We start from the raw sequence: 22,161 nt of genomic DNA, 5'->3' as shown, positions 1-22,161 counted from the left end.
TCACATGATTTTGATTACAACCAGTATACCTAAGAACTCCTTAGTATGCCGTGAAAACGTTTTGCGACACAACCCTCATTTTGTGATACATCCTTCTCTGCATGATTTCAATAATTGTTTTTAATGGCTATTCTAAGGGCTTTAACCCTTTAAATTGTTGTCTCCACCTACCAGTATCTCTTATTAATCTGCTTGCACCACTTATTGAGGTTTTTGAATTTATTTGCTTCTACATGTAATTTTTTAGCGTTAATAAGAAAATCTTTCTCTTACTAAAATCCTTTGAATAAAACGTAATAAGAATTTAATCTTCAAATACGCGTCTCCCTTGTTTCATTGATTGGGATATTTTGTTGTAAGGTACATCGAGCGTTTTACATGATGAATACACATGGTTCTTCAATAATAGCATAGCTAGCAGGCACACAACGTCTTGTTGATATTTGTGGTGACGTCAGTTATCGATAAGTGGCGTAAAAGCCGATCAACGTTTGTATTTGTATATTTATTTATTTCACATACGTCAAGGGTCCTCCACACCCCGTGACATTTTTTTCTTACAGTACGTCATTACGTTAGGGATTTATTCTATGATAATTGCATTTGGAAATGTCTGTATCACACAAGAAATCTAACTCTTACCGAAGTGGATATGGCACCAGAAATCTGACCCGTAGATCCCACATTCGCATAAGTCAGGAATATTTAACTTACTCAGTAGTATATGTTATGAATATATTGAAAATTATGGGGTGTTTTATATAGAAAATTGCTATTTTTATGTAAGAAATAATCAGCAATTTTAAAAGTTAACCGGGATCTGAACTAATTGGTTGGTCACGTGATCAAATCCTGTGAAGCCCGAAGGGCTTCTCAGAAGATTTGATCACGTACCAACCAAGTTGATATCCCACTGAACTTTTTAACATTGCTTTTTTAAACTTATATTTACGTTTGAAAAAGACAAATCGTTCAGAATCATTAATGTAACGGTGTTTTTACGTTTACAATATTGTAACCCTCAAGCGATAAGCGCATGCGGTTATGATCATTATGATCGTCTCGGAAACGTTTACACAGAATCGAACATTTTCACTCTTCTATTGTTTCATATAAGGAAGCATATTTGCAAATGTAAATCTATTTTAAACTGTGCAGATGCTAGAATAGCATACCTTTAAATATATTGCAGGGTTGTTTTTTTTGTTTGACAAGCTTTTGCCACTGAAAAGTGTTGAGGACCGTAACGAAATTTAAAAAAAACCCTCAATATACAGTACTAGCCAACAAACGACACCAAACTATGCTACCATGTGTTATGTAGAGCAGGGGAATGAGATTACCCGATTAGATGGTCCGTAGACAATTTCCACCGTGGGACGGATATATCTCGGTCAGGAGACCACCAATAAGCATAGATAATATATATAGATAATAAGAGCCTTTCACTTCTCTGAAATCAAATTAAATAAAAAGCGATAGCAAATAGCTTCTCTTCCCTGCTGTGTTGTAATGTTTAAAACTAAATTATAACTTTATTTTAGGTTCAAGAATCAAAACTTTTATTCAAAGAGTGAAGTTTTAATTTTTTCATTAAAGGTTTTGTAAAAGTTAAACGAAGCTACATTCAGACAAATGTCTGTGATTATTACATCGATACACGATACCAATGCAAGGATGAACCTTGTGGCGATGTTAGAGTGAGTAATAATTTCCAAATTGTGCATGGTTCATAGTCCAAAGTCCCAGGGGTTGAGATCTAAATAGCCTTGGTTTATAAGAACCCTCTCAGGATTCTTATCAAAGACACAATTAGGTGCTAATAATCCGGCAGCAATTAGCTAATGGCGAAAGATAGTGAAGTGAAAGTATTTATTCTTCTTTGATAATCATTCATTTTCAGACTAATTGAAAGGACGGAGAAATAGACATCGTGCTTGCCCTGACGCAGCATGGAGGCGGTGAATTCGACACGCATGTCGATGGACAACTCTACACAAAAGTTGATGGGCAACGCCACAGAAAGGACCCAGTCCGTTTTACAGGACGGGTACGACCTGCCTGTGTACGGCCTGGACACGGGCTGGTTCCTTTATATCCACGTCCCTGCCCTTTGCTGTATCTTTTTGAGCCTGTTCTGCGCCTCTGCTGTTATCATAGCGTCCTTTCGGAGCCAAACAAGACCTTTTTTCAGCTGGATGAGAAGCGAACGTTTTGTAGTTTATTTGTCGATGTGTGACGCACTGTTTAATGTGACACATAGCATGGACCATCTTCAGATGGTCATCACCAAAGATCACGTGTATCCGGAAGAGTTGTGCGAATTCTACTCCTTCTTTATCGGGGAATTTGTCTCTGCTCAACTCCTGATGACGAATGTAGCGGCCATAAACGCATTTGGACTTATCTACCTACAAAAGCAGTTTAAACTTGGCAAATATGACTGGAAGCTTCTTTTGTATACCTTTGGCGTACCTTTCGTGTTGTCAGTATGTGCCGTGAATTTCGGATATTACGGACCATCTGGATCTTAGTAAGGCATTGGTTAGCCAAATGTTGTAAGCTATTGCATGTCTGATACACAAGGATAAACATAAACGGATTTTCATTCCACAGCGTACGCAATGTCCACATCGCTATCACTTCTGTAAAAAAAAAAATAAACACGGTATAGAAAACCAAGTAAAAACAACATGTCTTTTAATTCTAATAGATAGGCGAAATCACCACTGTATTCACAAACCGATGGAATTCTTGCACTGCTCAAATGCATGCCTAAAACAGTACGAGTTTCATTTAATGTTTTCGTGTAAATGAAAAACAGTGTTAGGTTCGTTGAAGACTTACCCTTTGTAGGCGTTACAAATTATGACCAGTGCAAAACCCCACAATTTGTAGTTTCAAATAAAGTTCATCAAAATATAATAACTTGTACAAAACCTTTTCAATTCAGGAATTTGATGAAAAATGTCCAGTCACAGGAGAAAACAAAAAAAAGGCTATTGCATGCGTTTAAAAAAACGAAACCAAAAAAATATATAAATCTATAACAATTGCTTACTAGCATGTGTATATAGACATTGGATTAACAATTTGTGTTCACAAACCAAACACATATCCAGAATTCAACTTTAATTATAAATGAACGATTATTGTGTTTGAAACAAGGCAGTGCATCAAAAAAATAGGAGTGGCATTAAATTATTAGTAAATTATCAAATGCAATACACTGTTTTTTGGCTGAAATATCAGCACTCTACAGTTGAATGAAAAAGATTACAAAATAATCTTAGCGTTGGTTGCGATACCTTTAAAGGCTAAATATATCTTAAAACAAATATAATAACGTAACAACAGGTGCTCTTGATTCATTTGTATACCGTAAAACTCATTGTGTATTACCAAAAAATTTCCGGTGATATCCACTTTATTCAGTTGTCATGTTGTAAATTTTGTATTTACTGCCACCCGGTAAATTCAAAATTTACAACATGACACAATACTAAGTCTCATATATAATTTATTTAACAGTTGCTATTTCGACGGAGTCAAAGGAGCCTTTGCCAACATTTTCTTCACGACTGTTCCAATGACAGTGGTTCTGGTTATAAACGTGGTACTATACGTGATGACATGGTGGAAAATCCACACAGAGTCGAAGCGAATCAAAACCATGCTTGGAAACGAGGCTCAAACTATCCGCGCGTCCCACAAAGCGGCAAAACTGATGAGTCTGTTTGTGACAGCTTTTTTCGTTCAGTGGTGGGCCCTGGGCATCATCAGTGTTTGGCAAAACTTTGCAGTGGTCCCTCAGCAGTTCTTTACCGTTGTGGTCATGTTCACCAACCTTGGTGGTGTATTGAATGGGATTGTGTATATCATCATCAAAAGAAGGAGAGACCGCAATTATAGCTCTAAGCCCCTCAAAAGTTCCAGTCAGATGTCTGCGGATTCTGGAATCAGTAACAGTACCACCAATGTGTCCGTCATAGACACACAGGTCTAAGGTCTGCCTTTATCAATGAATGACAATGATATGTATCTAAATTTAATTCTTGCATCAACTTTAACATAGGTTGAATAGATATTTCTTTAACTAGATTTTTGTCAAATTAACACACATAAAAAAAAATAGAATTGGACAGCACACAATGTCCACGTTCTGTCCCCTCACTGACCACAGGGTCACAATACACTTACAATGATATGGCAATCTGGGATTGTGAGGTACAAAGTCTTCTCTTTTTAAATAAACCATAATGTTTAAGTATAAATTGTATATCTTGTATATTAGCTTTTACAATATTGATGTCTTATAGCAATAGAATAGGCATTTTACAACTATCATTGTATATGTGCAGTAAAAACAATAGAAATGTTTTTTAATAAACGTTTTTGACGTAAAATCTGAAGGAATAATATTGTTCATATTTTAATGATTTAATCAAATGTGTTATGAATTGACATGTAGATAGGAATTGTGATATACAATTTGATGACTGTGTAATTTAAATGTTGATAATTAAAGTTAATAAAGAGTGCGTCAGGGGTTGGAAACCCACTGTGCTTTTTTCCAGCTTTCTTGTATTTTATGGCCAAACATTGAACAATTCAAAACTTTTTTAACATTGAAAATATTTTCTAAAATGATGCTCTTTCTTTTTAAAGTTGTTTCATGCCACCGAAACAATAAGATTCTTTAGTAAAATTCATATAGATGTTCTGATAGGTTAAGGTTAATATTATTTGGTGAATAGTAAATTCCAAAAACATAACATGATACATTATTTTTGCTGCATGTTATGGTCATTAAGGTATACAATTCATCAATGTTGTTATATCAAGAATTTCTTGAGATGTATATCATTGAAATCTGTAGACAAAACATACGAAGATAATGGGTGGTCAGTATTCATTCCTCTATGTTATAGCCCATTTAATTTGACCTTTTTGCCCCTAAAATGCAGTTTCAACCTGGTTAGATAGGATTTGTTGTCAGTATTTTTGAATAAGCAAACTTATTTCTTCAAATATTGTTTTCAATTATGCACAATGGTCACACTGAATAGAGGGATTACGAAAAATTGTACGAAGCTGCATAATTGTTTTGTGACCTTTTTGCACTTAAAATAGACAATTCCTATAATAGTTACAATTTGATAAGAAATGAACGCTTTTTGAATATCGAGAATTTTATAAGATTAATCCAGTTTGCCTAGATATGTATTCCCTATCATTTTGACAAAATGAAACACGGGGTCGGTGATGTCAAATTTTAGATATAGGGCTTCAAAGGTAAAATTCTCGCAAAATTTAGCTTTAGGAAATTCAGACATTTTCTGTATATTTGCATGATTTAATGCTAAAGTTTTATCACTCTCTCAAGATTTAATTTTGTACTTGTCATACAGAACTTATAGAATATGTTACGAACCTATCAAGCGTTAAAAATGTGAATAATGAATAAAGTATAATAAAAAGAAATGTATACTGAAAATTTTTAAAATTGCGCGTTTCTGTCTTTTTCGTCTTAAAAGCTTTCCACTCAAAAAATAGTTCCCCACAAAACTTGTTTGTTTCTTGTACTCAAATGAATTTTCTTTATGAATGTTGTGTAATTATGAAATAATAATCTTTCTGTGATGATTAATAAATAAAACCATGTTTATTTAAAATATTATGATCATCTGCGCATTGAAATCAAAACGTGAGTAGTGAGGTACCTTGTTTTAATGATACCATGACGTTGGTAACGATTCTCTTGTGGGAAACATAACCATGTTTGTAAAAATAAACCATTACATATGAATGAAGGATATATATTTACAAAAAATTTCGAAGAAATCAGAATTTTTAAAGTTCTCAATTATCTGATGAATTGCATATTTTTTTTAAAATGATATTCAGCTAAAAAATGAGTGTGTTGATGTGCAAAATCCAAACATATTAGCCTGCTTTTAGAATATCTTAAATCATTTGGATGCATTTTCTCAGGAACTTGTAAAATTAATTAACATGGAAAGAGATATCTTGGTCCATAATTATATACAAATTAAAAAAGTGTATGCTATGATTAAGAGAGTCGAATGGTTGTGGTTATTTTACGCTGTAGCTATATTAATCTTCTAGAACAGAAGAACTTTGTATAAATATAAAGCTATATGTTCGAACCTCAATGTTAAAATATATGGATTTTTCCTTTATTAAATGATAGTTTTTTTAGTTAATGACATGACGTCGTATCTAAAATTCCAGGGAAGATCTGACGGTTTATTTGTTGACAACGCTGCCTCCTTAAACTTTTTATTTTACATTTCACTGGAATAGAAATTAAATACTTATTAAATCATACTTAAAATTCTAGTTCATACAAACATAAAAAAATGACAGATTTCAAAATGCAACTCAAATTGCTAAAGATATAACTTTTAATCTTAAATTTTTGAGTTTTTTAAATGTCAAATCAAATCTTTTATTTCATTTTGAATAAGATGTAGTTGTGATTGGCTAAATTTAATTTCTTTTATCGAAAAAGAAGAACAAATTGCAACGTATACCATGTCATATTGTGCATATAAATTCGTGAAAATTTCATTAATATTTTATTACAACAAATTGAATTTTCTTGAATTATTCATTCTCAGTTTACCATAAATTCATCTTTCAGAGAATACCGGGTATCTATATAACATACAACTACAAATCGTGTTCACTCCGACTAGAGATGGAGGCAATGAATTCGACAGATAGGTTGATGGACAATGCTACACAAAAGTCGATGGACAACGCCACACAAAGGACCCAGTCCGTTCTACAGGACGGGTACGACCTGCCTGTATACGGCCTGGACACGGGCTGGTTCCTTTATATCCACGTTCCTGCCCTATGCTGTATCTTTGTGAGCCTGCTCTGCGCCTCTGCTGTTCTCGTAGTTTCTTTTCGGAGCCAAACAAGACCTTTTTTCAGCTGGATGAGAAGCGAACGTTTCGTTGTTTATTTGTCGATGTGCGACGTACTATTCAATATAACCCAGAGCCTAGGCCATCTCCAGATGGTCATCACCAAAGATCACGTGTATCCGGTACAGTTGTGCGAGTTCTACTCCTTCTTCCTCGAGTTTATTGCACCCGCCCAATTTTTGATGACTCATGTAGCAGCTTTCAATGCATTTGGACTCGTTTTCCTACAGAAGAAGTTGGAATTTGGAAAATATGACTGGAAACTTCTCGTGATAAACTTTGGCGTGCCTTTTGTGTTGTCAGCCAGTGCTGCATTATCAGGATATTATGGACCAATGGGATATGGGTAAGATATCATTAATCCAAAATGATGCGAGCTCTTGGAAGATCCACAGAGATTGATGTATATATGTATGACAGTTATTTATTCAACGTTTAGGTTTAACAAAAAATCGCCTTCACAGAAGAACAACACTAGCAGTATATATAATGTTATATTTTTTTTAATTACTTAATCACATGTTAACTTCTGAATATATTACTAGTAAATATCTATTTTGTTTGTAGTAAAATGGCAAGCTTGCATCTATATAGCAGAGAAAGTCAATTATTGTTTTATGATGTCACAATAGTTCATATCAACCCTACAAAAAAATTATATGTGGCATGATGTATGTGCTTGCCGACTGTACAAATCATTTACAAACTTCTTTCTACTAAAAAAAATAGCGATCACCTTAAAGTGCTCGTTGATCAACAAACTAACCGCCAGATCTTCCTTAAAGTTTTCCGATATGTTTTGATTAACTGTATACTATCATTAGTATACTACTATAAAGAATCCTTTCATTTTTGCCTTTAAATCTTGATCATTTAGTAAAAATAAAACCATTTAAATTTGAATACTAGTATTTTACCGTATCTTTATGGCGGGCTCTTCTTTTTTAATGATTAATATTGACTTAAAATAGTAACGACCAATAATTCCTCTTAAAAAACGAGTTTTGACAGAAACAATGTGGTTAATTATAATATAATTGTAAAACAAAATTGTCTATAAATGTATAACAATATATATATTAACAGCTGTCAATTCGACCCCATCAAGGGAGACGTTGCCCAGATTTTCTTTTCAACTGTTCCAATGACTATGGTTCTAGTCATAAACGTGGTACTATACGTGCTGACATGGTGGAAAATCCACACGGAGTCGAAGCGAATTAAAACCATACACGAGAACGAGGCACAAACTCTCCTAGCATCACACAAGGCATCAAAACTGATGAGTCTGTTTGTGACCGCTTTTTTCGTTCAGTGGTGGGCCCTGGGCATCGTCAGCGTGTGGCACAACTTTGCAGTGGTCCCTCAGCAGTTCATCACCGTTTTGGTAATGTTCACCAACCTTGGAGGAGTGCTGAGAGGGGTTGTTTATATCATCATCAAAAGAAGGACGGATCGCAATTATATCAATAAGCCCCTCAAAAGTTCCAGTCAAATGTCCGCGGATTCTGGAATCAGTAACAGTACCACCAATGTGTCCGTCATAGACACCCATATCTAGTGTCCTCTGCGGTCACCGATATACATATTTTATCTGCAAGAAAGCTGACTAATTTTGAAGATTTTTTAATCTCCTTGAGAAGACGAGCTATGTATAAGGTTATTGGAAATTAATCAAATTCAAATCTCAACAATTCATTAAAATGTTAAGGTAGATCTGATGGATAATTTGTTAATCATCCTGCCTCTTTATTTATTGCAAGTTTTTGCCGAAAGTTTTAACATACATGTATAGTTTAAATAAATATTCCTAATTTATCTTTCGTCAAATAAACTGAATTCATGTCAAACCGAAAGTGATTAGTTAAAACTTAAAGGACATATCGCATGTTTCTAAAGTATACGACATTTTACATTTTTTGGCTTCCTTGTGTATCTAATATTTACTCCTAACAGTTTGTTAACGGTATAAAAGCGGTAATTAGCCATAATATCAATTTAAATTATAGCCCCGATCGTTTAAAAACTCGTTAATTAGATAGCGTGTCACGTGGTACAGTGACGTCACATGCGACCTTCTTCGAACAGCTGATTGTAAACAAATTGTAGGATTAGCATTATCTTCTTTAAATTTTGACATTCATTCACCATGTAAGTTGTTTTTTTACATGCTGACTAAATTAAAAGAATCTTATTATTCAGTCGTACATGTTTGAGCCACTAGTACGGATAAAAAACGATGATATTGCCGAAAAAGCGACGATGAAATCGGCAATGACGATCAAATTGATCGACGTGTAAACATTGTAAACAAAACTTAGTGGAGATTGTAGCTCAAATAAATCTGTTTTAGGTGTTTATTTATTAAAATCTACAACAGTCTTGGTTTTTGGCGTTCCTAACGACTCAGAATGTTCATTATTGTAAAACTGTGGTGCACAAGAAGTTTGTTTCTTCGGCAGTAACTGATCACAACTTTCTAAGGTTGTTTACTCTATATTACACTGGATTATAAAAGCAGGCAAGAACGTTTTCCTTAATTATTGTTTATTTCTGTAAGATCCCATCTCCGTATTTTTTTTATCCATTTACGTATAAATGTATATCAACAAACTTTGTCTATTTCTCGCGTAAACAATCAATATCGACAACTCGATCCATGACTTCTCCCACAAAAAATAAAACTCACAGAAATCTCACCAACCGTACTAAAATTATGATTTCTGCAGAGGTGAGCTACATGTATGAATGAAAAAATCATGTATACAATACCGATGCATACATGAACGTATAGTTTAACAATAAGAAAAAGAAAACAGCTAATGAAGCGAGGCGGTATCCAAAATGGCGTCCCCTGTCATTATTTTTCTCCGATGAGCTTGCGTTTTGTACACAGGCCCCTGTGCATAAATTTCTATTTTTTTCTTTTTGAGAAATGAATACGATTTATTTATGGAACTATAATTACAAAAATGTACCATATAATTAATAATATATGATTTGAATGTTTATTTATAAATCCTCTCGTCGACATATAGACCCCTATTTGTCACAAGATTTCCGCATACTTTCGTAAGGGAAACTTAAAAAAAAAACAACAGTCCAAATCCCCATTTTCGGTGGCTAAATCACCCGCAGGAGGCACAGAACACCATCATGTCCCGTTATCGGCAATTTAATAGGTGATAATTAGTTTAATTGTCGTTTAAATCTAATCCAATTACAAAGATGGCTAACAGCACCTTCTCGCTCGAGGTCGCATATGACGTCACACATCATGGCGGGTAGATCGAGAGAGAAAATATGCATATCGCGACATTTGAATTTCATCGCTTTCAAACTCACGAATTAGGCAGAATATTTTATGAAAACGTTAATAAACTTCATTTTTAATGAGTATAGAATGATTTTATTTAAAAAATTCCGAAAATTGAAAAACATGCCATATTTATTTAAATATTGAAATGTGAAAATTAAAATATAAAAGTTTTAACGATAGTTTATTACTGTTATGTAATTATTATTGTATAGAAATAGAATTTGACAGCACACAATGTCATATGTTCTGTCCCCTCACTGACCAGAGGGTCACAACCTACAATGATACGACAGTATGAGATATATTCATGTTGTAACCTACTTTCTTTTTGAAATTAAAAAAATATTTTACTTCGATCTTTTACATTGTTAATTATCTTTCATTTTATCTTTGATGTCTAACAACGAATTGCAATAGAATGTGAAGTGGTGGGATGTCTTTTACTATTTTACTTTCAAAAAGAAATAATGCGACAACGTTAAAAAAAAGTATGATGTGTTTAAAAGATACATAAATTCTTACGCTCAGCAACACATACAGGTCTACTCAGTCACTAAATATGTTCTAATCTTTCTTTAGTTCACAATAATGAATGTATAGGTAAATCCATTGTCAAGTTCATCTTTGGTGGAATAACGTCACATGCGGTCAAGCAGAAGTACCTCTAATTAAAAATCAAATTTAGTGGCTTAGTCTCACTGAAACAAAAACGCTGAAACGCAGGGAATGTGCGATTCTTTTAAGCAGTTATGTTTTACCATGTTAAGATGATTTTTCTACTTTTCAAAGTTCCGTAATGTGTAATGAATTAAACTTTTGAAATTTGTTTTTAGAACTCACATTTTATATCTATATTAGGAAGAATCTTTAAACGAATCTTAAAACCGATCACGTCACCTAATGACTTTAATTTTCAATATTGAAAATCAATGATCTCTTAAACTTTATTAATGAATGCATAATTATTATAGCATTGAATGATTTACTTTTGACGTCGTCGTGTCGATAACTGCCGTCAGGTGAGCAGACAAATTGAATAACAAGCGTATTTACATTCCCTTACTGATGAAATTAATTATTTACTTAAATAATTCGATATAAATTGCAGATAACGGAGGAAGTAAATTAGTAACAGCAAGAACCGCTGTGTTATAAAACCGGTTTAAACTGGTTATATAATAGACTGTTGAGATGAGATCGACGAGCAGGAAAATATAATCCATGAAAAATAACTCTTAAAATTTTGCTTTTAATAATAAAGTCATATACATGTAATATGTTCAGTAACTGTAAAACATGGTATTTTGACATTTATAAAATATATTGTTCACCGATAACATAGAAATCACTGTTTGAGAACTACTTATGTAAATTACTTGTAAATTCATACGCAGTGAATAGGTGTTGCATTTAGAGGCATTTAAACATCACTGAATTTAATGGAAAAACATAGTAGAGAATGTAAATATTTTGATTTAAACTACAAACAAGACAAGATTGATTTTATGTGTCTTGTTTCTACATGTATGTGTGTTATATAGGTCTGATACCTACATGCATGTGCATTAAAAGTTCCAAATCTTTTATCGAGTGAACTGGCAATTTGTCACATTAAAGATGACGTTTACTCAGAATTAAAGAAAAACACTGATTATAATGAAAAACCAGTCATTGTATGTTATAGACTTTTGATTGTAGTGATATATTTCACTTTCGAGAAAGAAGGTCAATGGCTTACTTTTTAAGTTGATATCCATTGATTATTTTTTGAAAAATTTAGAAAAATCCCTTAAAATTTTACACAATGATTGAGCTTTTCTTTATTCTAAAAATATTACATATTATTTAATTTAAAAAAAAATGAAATACAGTTTATGAATGGCAGTGGCACTAAGTAGATACAAATCATTAAGTTTTCATTAACAATTTTTAAAAACAAAATTTCCAGTCTGATTTTCCTCTATCAATTTATAAGATTTACAGTCAAGTCGTACACAGACCAACTCGTATACAGGTCAACTCGTATACAAACAACCAAAAGTCAGCTCGTAAACAAGGTATTTTTGAGTCATTAACGTTAGCCTATACTAATCACCGTTCTAGACAATGAAAGTCATCTTTTGCTGTAACATATTATATAGTATTTTCTTAAATACATCATCTGTTGTAAGAATATTTGACTCATGACTGGTGTGCAGCATTTGTTTAGTTATATTTATTATCATATTTAATATCTGACATAAATTATATAGATATATAAAATTTTTGTATACGAGTTGACTTTCGGTTAAACACACCGGGAATTTTTGTATACGAGCTGATTTTTGTTTGTTTATACGAAAATTTTTGTATACGAGTTGACCTGTATTCGAGTTGGTCTGTGTACGACTTGACCGGACTCCATTTAGAAATCCCCAGCCATTTTTCATTCAATTTAACAAAAAATTGAATGATGATAATATGAACAAATTCAAAGTTCTAAACTATTTAAATTGACCTTAATCTGCTGGCATAACATTTATGTTATGTCAATGATCGAAATTTTGAGATATGGTGTGTTTTATTGTTTTTAAGCATTTTTCAATATGTTTGTTTTGCGTGTCATACGATTATCTTAAAGTGGCACGGTGACTCAAAATATATGTTTTACTTTTTGATTATGACAACAGAAATAAAAAGAGCTACTCCAAATTTCACCATACGGAAGGTTTCATGCATCACAAGTCATCACATCACCTATCAATCTACTGGTCATTAAAACTCATCCGGAAATTGCGCATGTAAACATACCGAGTGGTATTGGACATTGGTTTAGTGTCACGTGATTGCGATTTCTGTCTAAAAATAGTTACAATGGGATTGACACACTGATAAAAGAATTTAAAATTGAAGCGATTCGATGTGTATGGTAAGAAATATGCATCGAATGCATCTTAATAAATATATATTTCTTAAAGACACCATGTTTCAATGGGGTTTTTGGCTCATGACGTATGCCACGTGGCAATATTTACATTCCACTGCGCTTGCTTGGCTATGAAGCGGAAGGGAAACTCAATATTTTTGTGTTGGCCCAACGCGTAATTCTTTTTTTCTCTTTCCAATTTGATTTATTTACTTTGGAACACCGCATTTTTTCAAAATCTTTTCAAATGATATATAAACCATGTGGACATCGTGTAAAAATTTGATACTTGCTAAATCATGGATTTGTGCGTCACCAAGTCCCTTTAATGAATAAATGGAGAATAAACCAACAATACGCTAAATTAAATTGACTAGCAAATAGAATCTTTTAACTTTTAATATTATAGTTTTGCCAACTATGGTTTAGGCGTAAACAAAATATAAAAGTCCGAATTTGTTATGCCCTAAGTCCATTATTTTGTTTGAGCCTTATTCCATCATATAGTAAAAATGTCGAATGTAATTTCAATAATAATTCATTTTATAAATACTTTTTCACTTTTTTAAGCATTGCTTTTTTATCGCAATTTTACAGGTCCGATAATTAGATGTACAGGGTAACATGAAAAGAGGTAAGATTCATGATTGCAAAAAAAAAAATCGGATTCTATACTTTAACCTTTTTAGTTTAGTTTGAACATATTTTATTGTATATTTACGCAATGGGATTGGGCAAAAGTTCCATTAATTATTCAGCCCCCTCCCTACAAAATTATTAACAAACATAATTTAAAGCATAGTAAAAGGTCACATATTTAAAACAGATGCAATATATATCACATACATTACTAAAGTTGCTAATGGCACTAGAAAATAGACATAAATATATAAAGTGTAAAAATAAAGCTTCATTGTTTAATCATAATTTTTAAATTTTACAATATTTAACCACTAAATACTTTAAATAATGTTTAGAAAGGTAACAATTTTTAAAATCCCCAGTGGGATTCGAACTCACGACTTACAGATTCGTAGTGGCTCCTTTAACCCACTTTCATTATTTAGATTATTGAGAACAAATTTTGTACAAGACAACTAGTTGTCATGTACAAATTTTGTTCTCAATGATCTGAATTTTTGTAAAGGACAGCACTGAACTACATTGTTAGGTGACAACTTTGGGGGAAAACTATTTATAAAATTACACATAATTTTATTGTTCACAACATGGAAGTGTCCCATACCACCTTAAAGAGCATTGGTTTACATTGTATAAAGTGAACCTGGCAGGATAATTATCTCAGATGCGACAGGATATCAATAATTTCGCAGCAATTAGCAAATGGTAGTGAAATAGTGCATCTCTTGTATTAATTCTCTATTTAATGAAATCACTGAATTTTAGGAGTATTTATATATCGAGTATGTCGTTATGACAGAGCAATACACATCGTAATCAGTCGGACACGAGATGGCCATGTACGGTGAATTCGACAGGTAGGTCGAAGGACAATTTTACAAAAAAGTCGATGGACAACGCCACACAAAGGACCCAGTCCGTTCTACAGGACGGGTACGACCTGCCTGTGTACGGCCTGGACACGGGCTGGTTCCTTTATATCCACGTTCCTGCTCTTTGCTGTATCTTTGTGAGCCTGTTCTGCGCCTCTGCTGTTCTCATAGCATCTTTCCGGAGCCAATCACGTTCTTTTTTCAGCTGGATGAGAAGCGAACGTTTCGTAGTTTATTTGTCGATGTGTGACGCACTTTTCAATTTGACTCATAGCATGGACCATCTTCAAATGGTTATAACCAAAGACCACGTGTATCCGGTAGAGCTGTGCGAGTTCTACTCTTTCTTTCTCGAGGTATTCTCATCCGCACAATTTTTAATGACTAACGTAGCAGCTTTTAACGCGTTCGGGCTTATTTTTTTAAAGAAGCAGTTCGAACTTGGCAAATATGACTGGAAGCTTCTCTTGTTTACTTTTGGGGTACCTTTCGTGTTGTCAATATGTGCTTTGAATTTAGGATATTACGGACCTACAGGATCTTAGTAAGAATTTCATTCAACATTTAGATACATGTGCAATTGTATTTTGGGGTTGGAAGTATGCTATTTAACGACATTACCACTAACCAGTAGAAATAATACACATTGCAAACTTCTTCTTATGTAGGGTGATTACAATACATGTATTTGATTTAAGCAGAGGCAGCCAATAGTTTGTTATGTCGTAGGCGTTTTATAACGGCACCCAGGCTATCAAAAAACCAAGACGTATGATTTAGCATTGAATGCTTATTTTTGAATATCTGCGGTCTTTTAACACACCAGACCGTGCAGACAAATTAAATGCACAGCCTGGTGTGTTGTGGGACAGACGACATCCAATAATAAGCATTCAATGCTTTTATTGATATTTATATTGATGTTATTTGTATGAAATATCTATGTATCATCGCTTTAAGGACATTATATACGCTCATAGTCAGAGATATGAAACATACATAGAACAGCCATTAATAAGATATTATTCAGTTTGCTTTCGCGACTAAAATATAGTGCCAAAAACTGTCGATGAATTTAAAAAAAAAAATTCACGAATAATATGATTTACCGATTATTTTTCATTACAACTTATATTATGTAAGTTTGAATGTTTCATTGATTTGTATCTTATAATAAAGATATTCAAAACGCGTGATGACGTTTATACTTGTGCTTATGCACAGAGACAAGGCTTTGTGTGTTTGAAATTGAACGTTGCAGATTTTCAATGCAAACGTAAGAGAAATGTACACTGAATGAAAATATAAAGTTATAACTATAATTTAATATTTGCTAAAACTATCAAATGTTACTCATAATGAATATTAATCATACTTTTCAAAAGTCAATTTTATGTTCGAAGACAAAGCGGAATATATGTTTCATGTTTCATAAAATTTTGCTTACAAATCATTTAAAAAGCTGGTCCTTTCAATACCAAATAGTTAAATGGTTTATCATAATATATTATATATATTTTTACAGCTGCTATTTCGATGCCGTAAAGGGAGCTGTTGCCAACATTTTCTTTACAACTGTTCCAATGACAACGGTTCTAGTCGCAAATGTGGTTCTTTATGTACTAACTTGGTGGAAAATCCACACGGAATCGAAGCGAATCAAAACCATGCTCGGAAACGAGGCACAGACAGTTCGCGCGTCTCACAAGGCGGCAAAACTGATGAGTCTGTTTGTGGCCGCTTTTTTCGTACAGTGGTGGGCCCTTGGCATTGCTATCGTCTGGTATAAGTTTGCAGTGGTTCCAAAGGAATTTCACACCATCACAGTCATATTTGCTAACATTGGGGGAGTGGTGAACGGGTTCGTGTATATCATCATCCAGAGAAGAAAGGCTCACCATGGAAATAAGTCCTCCAAAAATTCAGGATATTCCTTGAAGGACTCTGAAAACAGTCAGAGGAACGTCAATGTGTCGGTTATAGACACAAAGGTTTAGTTGTCTGATATGATTATCAATACAGACGATAAATCAATTGATTGATTGCTCGAGAATCTATTAAAGAAGAGTTGTAGAGCACTCGTTTTTTAAAAAAAAATTGTTAATAAGACAAAGCATATTCCAAGCAGTGTTTATCAATTAAAAAGATTACTGTAAAACAAGAATATTTTGATAAATCTTAGATGTCTAACCTAAATAAACGTCATATTTTTGCTGCTTTTTTCATTTGAAATCCCTTTGATCAAATATAAAACTCAATAAAGTTTGGAAAGCGTTTTGTATTGTTTAATCAAATTAACAAACAACATTTTGACATAATTGATAGTTTTGAGTCCATTTTTTACGTTATTATATTTAACAAGAGATACGACCACTGCTAATGATGAGTCTTTCTGAATAGTATCATGAAATATTCATTACTATTGTGTAAGTAAAAGGAAGGAGTCGTGGATCGTTTTCACTTTTTACACACTTTCTTTAATGTTAAGTTACAGTATATTGTGATTTGTTTCTATCTACCCTGTAGTGATACATGGTTTTGAAATTGTAAACAATTCATACTCCAAGGATCCTTATAAAACTAAATACTATTCGACAGAAATAACTGCCCGTTTTACAGGACGGGTGCGAACTACCTGTGTACGGCTTGGACACGGGCTGGTTCCTTTCTATCCACCTCCCTGTCCTTTGCTGTATCCTTGTGAGTCTGTTCTGCGCTCTGCTGTTATCATAACGTCTTTTTGGAGTCAATCACAACCTTCAGCTGGATGAAAATCGGACGCTTGGTAGATTTTTAGTCGATGTGTGACGTACTGTTCAATGGACCATCTTAAAATTGCTATCTTCCTTCCTCTCGTTTTCTGCTTCCGTCCAATTTCTTTTGACTAACGTAGCAGCTTTCAACGCATTTGGACTAATTTACATACAAAAGAAGTTTGAATTTGGCAAATATGGCTGGAAGCTTCTCTTCATAAACTTTGGTGTGCCTTTCGTGTTGTCAGCCACTGCGAAGTTATTGGGATAATACGGGCCAAGGAAGTATAGGTAAGAAAATTGTCATCCAAAATGATGCGGGATCCACGAAGATTGATGTACAAGATTGTATATACTACCAATATATAGATATATATATATATATATATATATATATATATATATATATATATATATATATATATATATATATATATATATATATATATATATATAGTTAAATCCAAAAAATATCGCAGTGTCCGGTTTTATATATAATTGAATGAAAGCGCTAACGTTTTACTCTGTGTTGTCTTTCGTTTTTCAAATTTTATATATATATATATATATATATATATATATATATATATATATATATATATATATATATATATATATATATAATTGATATGTAGACTTTAAATTTATCACTAGTAAATATTTATATATTTATTTCATCTGTAGGAATTTAGCAACATTTGAATCTAGCGGAGATTATTAGTCGATATGTTTGACCTGTTGTACACGTTTTATAATGTCAAATAGGTGGTCGAGTTCAAATCAACCGAAGAAAAAGTTTCAAATGTTGTATGTTGTGTGTGCAAGCCTACTGTACCAATCATTCACAGGCTTTACAAAAATGTGTTCTACTATAAAATAGCGATCACCTTAAGGTGATTAGTGGTCAGCAGATCTTTCTAACATTTTCAGATGTGTATTGTTTAGCTATATATTATCATTTAGTAAAGAAGACGTTGATTTTTTTGGCTTTAAATTTACATAGTTTGATACATGTTTATACAGGACTCATCATAATAGATTAATATAATCTAAAATGGTAACGCCCATCCAGTCCTATTAAAACGATTTGTCAGGGTAAAATATGGTTAATTATCAATGTTTCCCACGACAAAAACCCAAGAAATTAAGTTACAAATTATTCTTATGGTATTATATATTTTAACAACTGCCATGTCGACCCCAACAAGGGAGACGTTACAATAATTTTCTTTTCAACTGTTCCATAATGATCCCGGTTTTAGTAACAAATGTGTACTTTGCGCGCTAACCTGCTAAAAAATCCACACCGAGTCGAAGCGAATCAAAACCATGCACGAAGCCGAAACTTCCCACTCATCCCACTAGGCAGCAAAACTAGTGAGTGTGTTTCGTTCAGTGTTGGGTCTTGGGCATCATCAGCATGGGGCACAATTTTGCAGTGATTCCTCAGTAGTGCTTACCCTTGTGGTCATGTTTACCAACCTTGGGGGAGTGCTGAAAGGGGTTTATACATGTATTATCATCAAGAGAAGGACAGATCGAAATTATATCAATATGCCCCTCAAAAGTTCCATCAGGTGTCCCAGGATTCTGGAATTAGTAATAGTACCACCAATGTGTCCGTCATAGACAGACATGTCCAGGGTATTCTGCAGTCACCGATATAAATTAGTATTCTTAATTTGTCTTTCGTCAAATTAACTAACTTCAGGTCAAATAAGAAATTATTAGTTAAAACTAAATAATAGTTTTTATATAGATATCGAGATGTGAAAATAAAATATAAAAGTTTTTACGATAATTTTTACAGTAAAGAAATAGAATTGGACAGTATCCAGTGTCTTTGTTCTGTCCTTCTGTGTCCTCACTGACCACAGGGTCACAATACACTAACAATAATATGACGGTCCGGGAGACCTACATGTTATGACGTACTTTTTTTCGAAAAAAATTAATGATATTTACTTTAGTCTATCACATTCTTTCATATTATTTTTGATGTCCAACAACATATTGCAATAAGATATAAGGTGATGGAGTGTCTTTAGATATAAAAGAAATAAATTACACTTCTCTAAAAGAAATAAGACATAATAAAAAGAGGTTTAATCAATGTGCTTGATTATTTTGTTTTTTGTTCCCAATGAAACCGGGGGTTTATCAATAACCCGTAACATAGCTGTTTTTCTGAAAGTACTTCTGACCAAAATGTATCTCAATTCAAGATAAAAGAAAGTCTTACGCTCAACATCAAACTTTGATGACATATGCAGATCTACCCAGCTACTAAATATGTTCTTCTCTCTCTTAAGTGCACAATATCGCATTGATAGGTTAATCCATGCTCAAGTTCATCTCCGGTCGAATAACACCGGATGCAATCAAGCAAAAGGTTCCTTTAAAAAGTTAAAATGAACTTGCAAAGAAGACGTTTCCTATTAAAATTGTTAATGTTACATTGATATGTATTGAAGTTTATGAAAGAATGCCATTCATATAGCGTTTTTTAAAGTCTGTAACTTGTGCAATTCAGATATTCATAAACGGTCTATAGTAAGCAAATTTGATATGATAAAGAAGACCTTTTCTTTGTTCATATTCCTTTAAAATTGTTGCTTTTGCTAAATATTTTTATTAAAATAATAATAATCTTATTCCAAATATCATGTAAACCCAGATGAAGTCGCTTATATTATGTCCGAGCCGGTGTAATGAAGAATAATGATCTCCGTAGAATAATGACCGGGGGTCATTTTTCGATGTAGAATAAATGTGAATCTTACATCGTCACGTTTTAGTTCCTCGGACGTGACGGATCACCTACTTGTTGCTTTATAACGAGCTTTGCTCTAGTTGTACCTTTGACCCTCCCACTACGTAAAACTATATAAAATATCATTAAATGAACGATCAGTGTGTTTCATAAAAGAAATAGTTTAATGTTCGTATGTATGGGAGTAACTCAGACTATCTTATATATGACGTCATTCCGTGAAACTAGTCCACGAAAAGAATCTTCCCAAGTCAAGGGTTTCTGATCCGCTCTGCTCTACATAAACCCTTGACCGAAAAGCAGAGCGGATCAGAAACCCTTGACTTGGGAAGATGACGAAAAGTGAAAACATCGACAGTATCAGACAAACCATCCTTTAAATATCCGACGTAGAATTTATTTCATCTAAAACGGTTTTTTAAAATAAAAGATGACCGTCATAAAGAAAGGTTTGATCGCATTTGTATATAATTGCATAAAACTATACATGTAGTAACTGCTTCAATTTTCTCGATCAAACCGGTTAGTCTTAAGAATCATCAATCCTAAGACAAAAAACGGAAAATTTATGGATATTGTCTCTTTTGGATAAGGTTATCACCCGAGAATCAACTTCAAGATTACCAAGTGAACTTTTAAAGCAGATGCATGGCTGCATCCCAGTCAGGAGAGCAATCGAAAGAAAAACTACCAGAACCAGTGAATAAGGTGAGAATATTTTACGTAGACTGTTTTAATAAGTTTACGAAAAATATTATATTAAAGGTAATAAAAAATTCTGTTTTTATGGGACCTACACAATATTTGAAAAACTTCAAGGCAGATTTCATTTTCTGATTGTAAACTGTATTTGGAAAAAATAAACTGGATATAAGCAAATTAAAAGACTGTCAAGTACTCCAATATTTTTTAAAAAAATATTCCTAATGTTTCCAAAGCAAAATAAAACTTCATTCTCTATATTAAATTTAACCGAATTAATAGAGTATTACTATATCATTCAAGCTATTACACTGTCATCATTTTTTTAAAATTTACTTCAGCGGTATTTTATCTACATTATTGTGTTTCGATATGACATAACAACATCGTAGATCATGTTTTCGCATCATGTCGTTGCCTTTCAAAAGAACCGATACTAAAGGCACAGTTAAAGTCGAACAAATGTGGGTCAAATGGCCTTCGACTCGTATACGTCAAAAAACTGATTTAGCACAAACTACCCAAACCATATGGTCTTGTCAAAAAGATATCAAAAGAATTGAACATTTGGATGATGTACATTTGGCATCGAAAGAGAATATATAGGAAGTAGCTTCAATGTCCTTCCATATGCACTTGAGTTAAAACTTCGCCATCAACATGATTAAAATGTTAAAATTGTTACTTTGGCGATGATTCTCTTGTGGGTAACACAGCCATGGTGAGTGTAAACATACTAAAAAAATATGGATGAAGTCGATAAAGCAATCATAAATTCGAAGAAATCGGCTTTTTTATTACCTTTAAATCATTCAAAGCAATCAAATAGTTTTTTAATGAATAAGATCACAAAGCAAATGTAAGTGTTCAAATTACAGGTAATTAAAAATTAATTACTAATGCAGTTATGATTTTTTTTAAAGAAGGGGTAGAAGTGGGGGGTCATACCTTTCAACGCAATTCCTAAGGGGGGGGGGGGGGGGGGGGGGAGATGATAATAAGTAACAAGTAACATGGGGGAAAAGGTAAGGTTCATCATTGGGGAACAAATCGGATACTGTAATATAAACTTTTTATATGACATGTCACTGGAGTAGAAAATGGTTATGAATAATGCTAAATGGCAACCCCATTTCATTCGATCTGAATCAGGAAATTTACATCGATAATTTTATGACTTATGTAAGCTGCAAACTTTCTAGCATTTTTCATTAATAATTTCATCTCATTTACACC

General features: G+C 33.1%; 4 protein-coding genes across 4 annotated transcripts in view; all 4 read left to right on the top strand.

The window, feature by feature from the left end:
- Nucleotides 1-1,455: 1,455 nt before the first annotated feature.
- On the top strand, nt 1,456-4,403 carry LOC105336844 (hypothetical protein). The gene is made up of 2 exons (XM_034469353.2): nt 1,456-2,533; nt 3,532-4,403. Exons 1-2 carry the CDS (start codon nt 1,953-1,955, stop codon nt 4,004-4,006), a joined length of 1,056 nt encoding a protein of 351 aa, XP_034325244.2. The 5' UTR covers nt 1,456-1,952; the 3' UTR covers nt 4,007-4,403.
- A 2,262-nt stretch (nt 4,404-6,665) lies between these two features.
- On the top strand, nt 6,666-8,828 carry LOC105336843 (uncharacterized). The gene is made up of 2 exons (XM_011441318.4): nt 6,666-7,305; nt 8,046-8,828. The coding sequence occupies exons 1-2, from the start codon at nt 6,725-6,727 to the stop codon at nt 8,518-8,520; spliced, it is 1,056 nt and encodes a 351-aa protein (XP_011439620.3). The 5' UTR covers nt 6,666-6,724; the 3' UTR covers nt 8,521-8,828.
- A 5,847-nt stretch (nt 8,829-14,675) lies between these two features.
- Nucleotides 14,676-16,879, top strand: LOC136276453 (uncharacterized). Its single transcript, XM_066088458.1, has 2 exons — nt 14,676-15,241; nt 16,223-16,879. The coding sequence occupies exons 1-2, from the start codon at nt 14,715-14,717 to the stop codon at nt 16,692-16,694; spliced, it is 999 nt and encodes a 332-aa protein (XP_065944530.1). The 5' UTR covers nt 14,676-14,714; the 3' UTR covers nt 16,695-16,879.
- Nucleotides 16,880-20,567: 3,688 nt separating this feature from the next.
- LOC109619808 (uncharacterized) overlaps nt 20,568-22,161 on the top strand; it is a 45,229-nt gene continuing 43,635 nt past the window's right edge. The window contains exon 1 of the mRNA XM_066088456.1: nt 20,568-20,931. The gene's annotated coding sequence lies outside the window, so the exon portion shown is untranslated. The remainder of the gene's footprint in view (nt 20,932-22,161) is intronic.

This window comes from Magallana gigas, chromosome 6 (assembly GCF_963853765.1).
Source record: "Magallana gigas chromosome 6, xbMagGiga1.1, whole genome shotgun sequence".
Classification (NCBI taxonomy): domain Eukaryota; kingdom Metazoa; phylum Mollusca; class Bivalvia; order Ostreida; family Ostreidae; genus Magallana; species Magallana gigas.
Note: the sequence above shows the minus strand (reverse complement) of the source record. Positions and strands in the feature narration are given on the sequence as shown.

Bases quoted from the DNA above. Each gene is read 5' to 3' on its own strand.
- LOC105336843 (XM_011441318.4), top strand. From the start codon at position 6,725: ATGGAGGCAATGAATTCGACAGATAGGTTGATGGACAATGCTACACAA. The intron at 7,306-8,045 runs GTAAGATATCAT...ATATATTAACAG, and splicing joins TATGGACCAATGGGATATGG to CTGTCAATTCGACCCCATCA.
- LOC136276453 (XM_066088458.1), top strand. From the start codon at position 14,715: ATGGACAACGCCACACAAAGGACCCAGTCCGTTCTACAGGACGGGTAC. The intron at 15,242-16,222 runs GTAAGAATTTCA...ATATTTTTACAG, and splicing joins TACGGACCTACAGGATCTTA to CTGCTATTTCGATGCCGTAA.
- LOC105336844 (XM_034469353.2), top strand. From the start codon at position 1,953: ATGGAGGCGGTGAATTCGACACGCATGTCGATGGACAACTCTACACAA. The intron at 2,534-3,531 runs GTAAGGCATTGG...TTTATTTAACAG, and splicing joins TACGGACCATCTGGATCTTA to TTGCTATTTCGACGGAGTCA.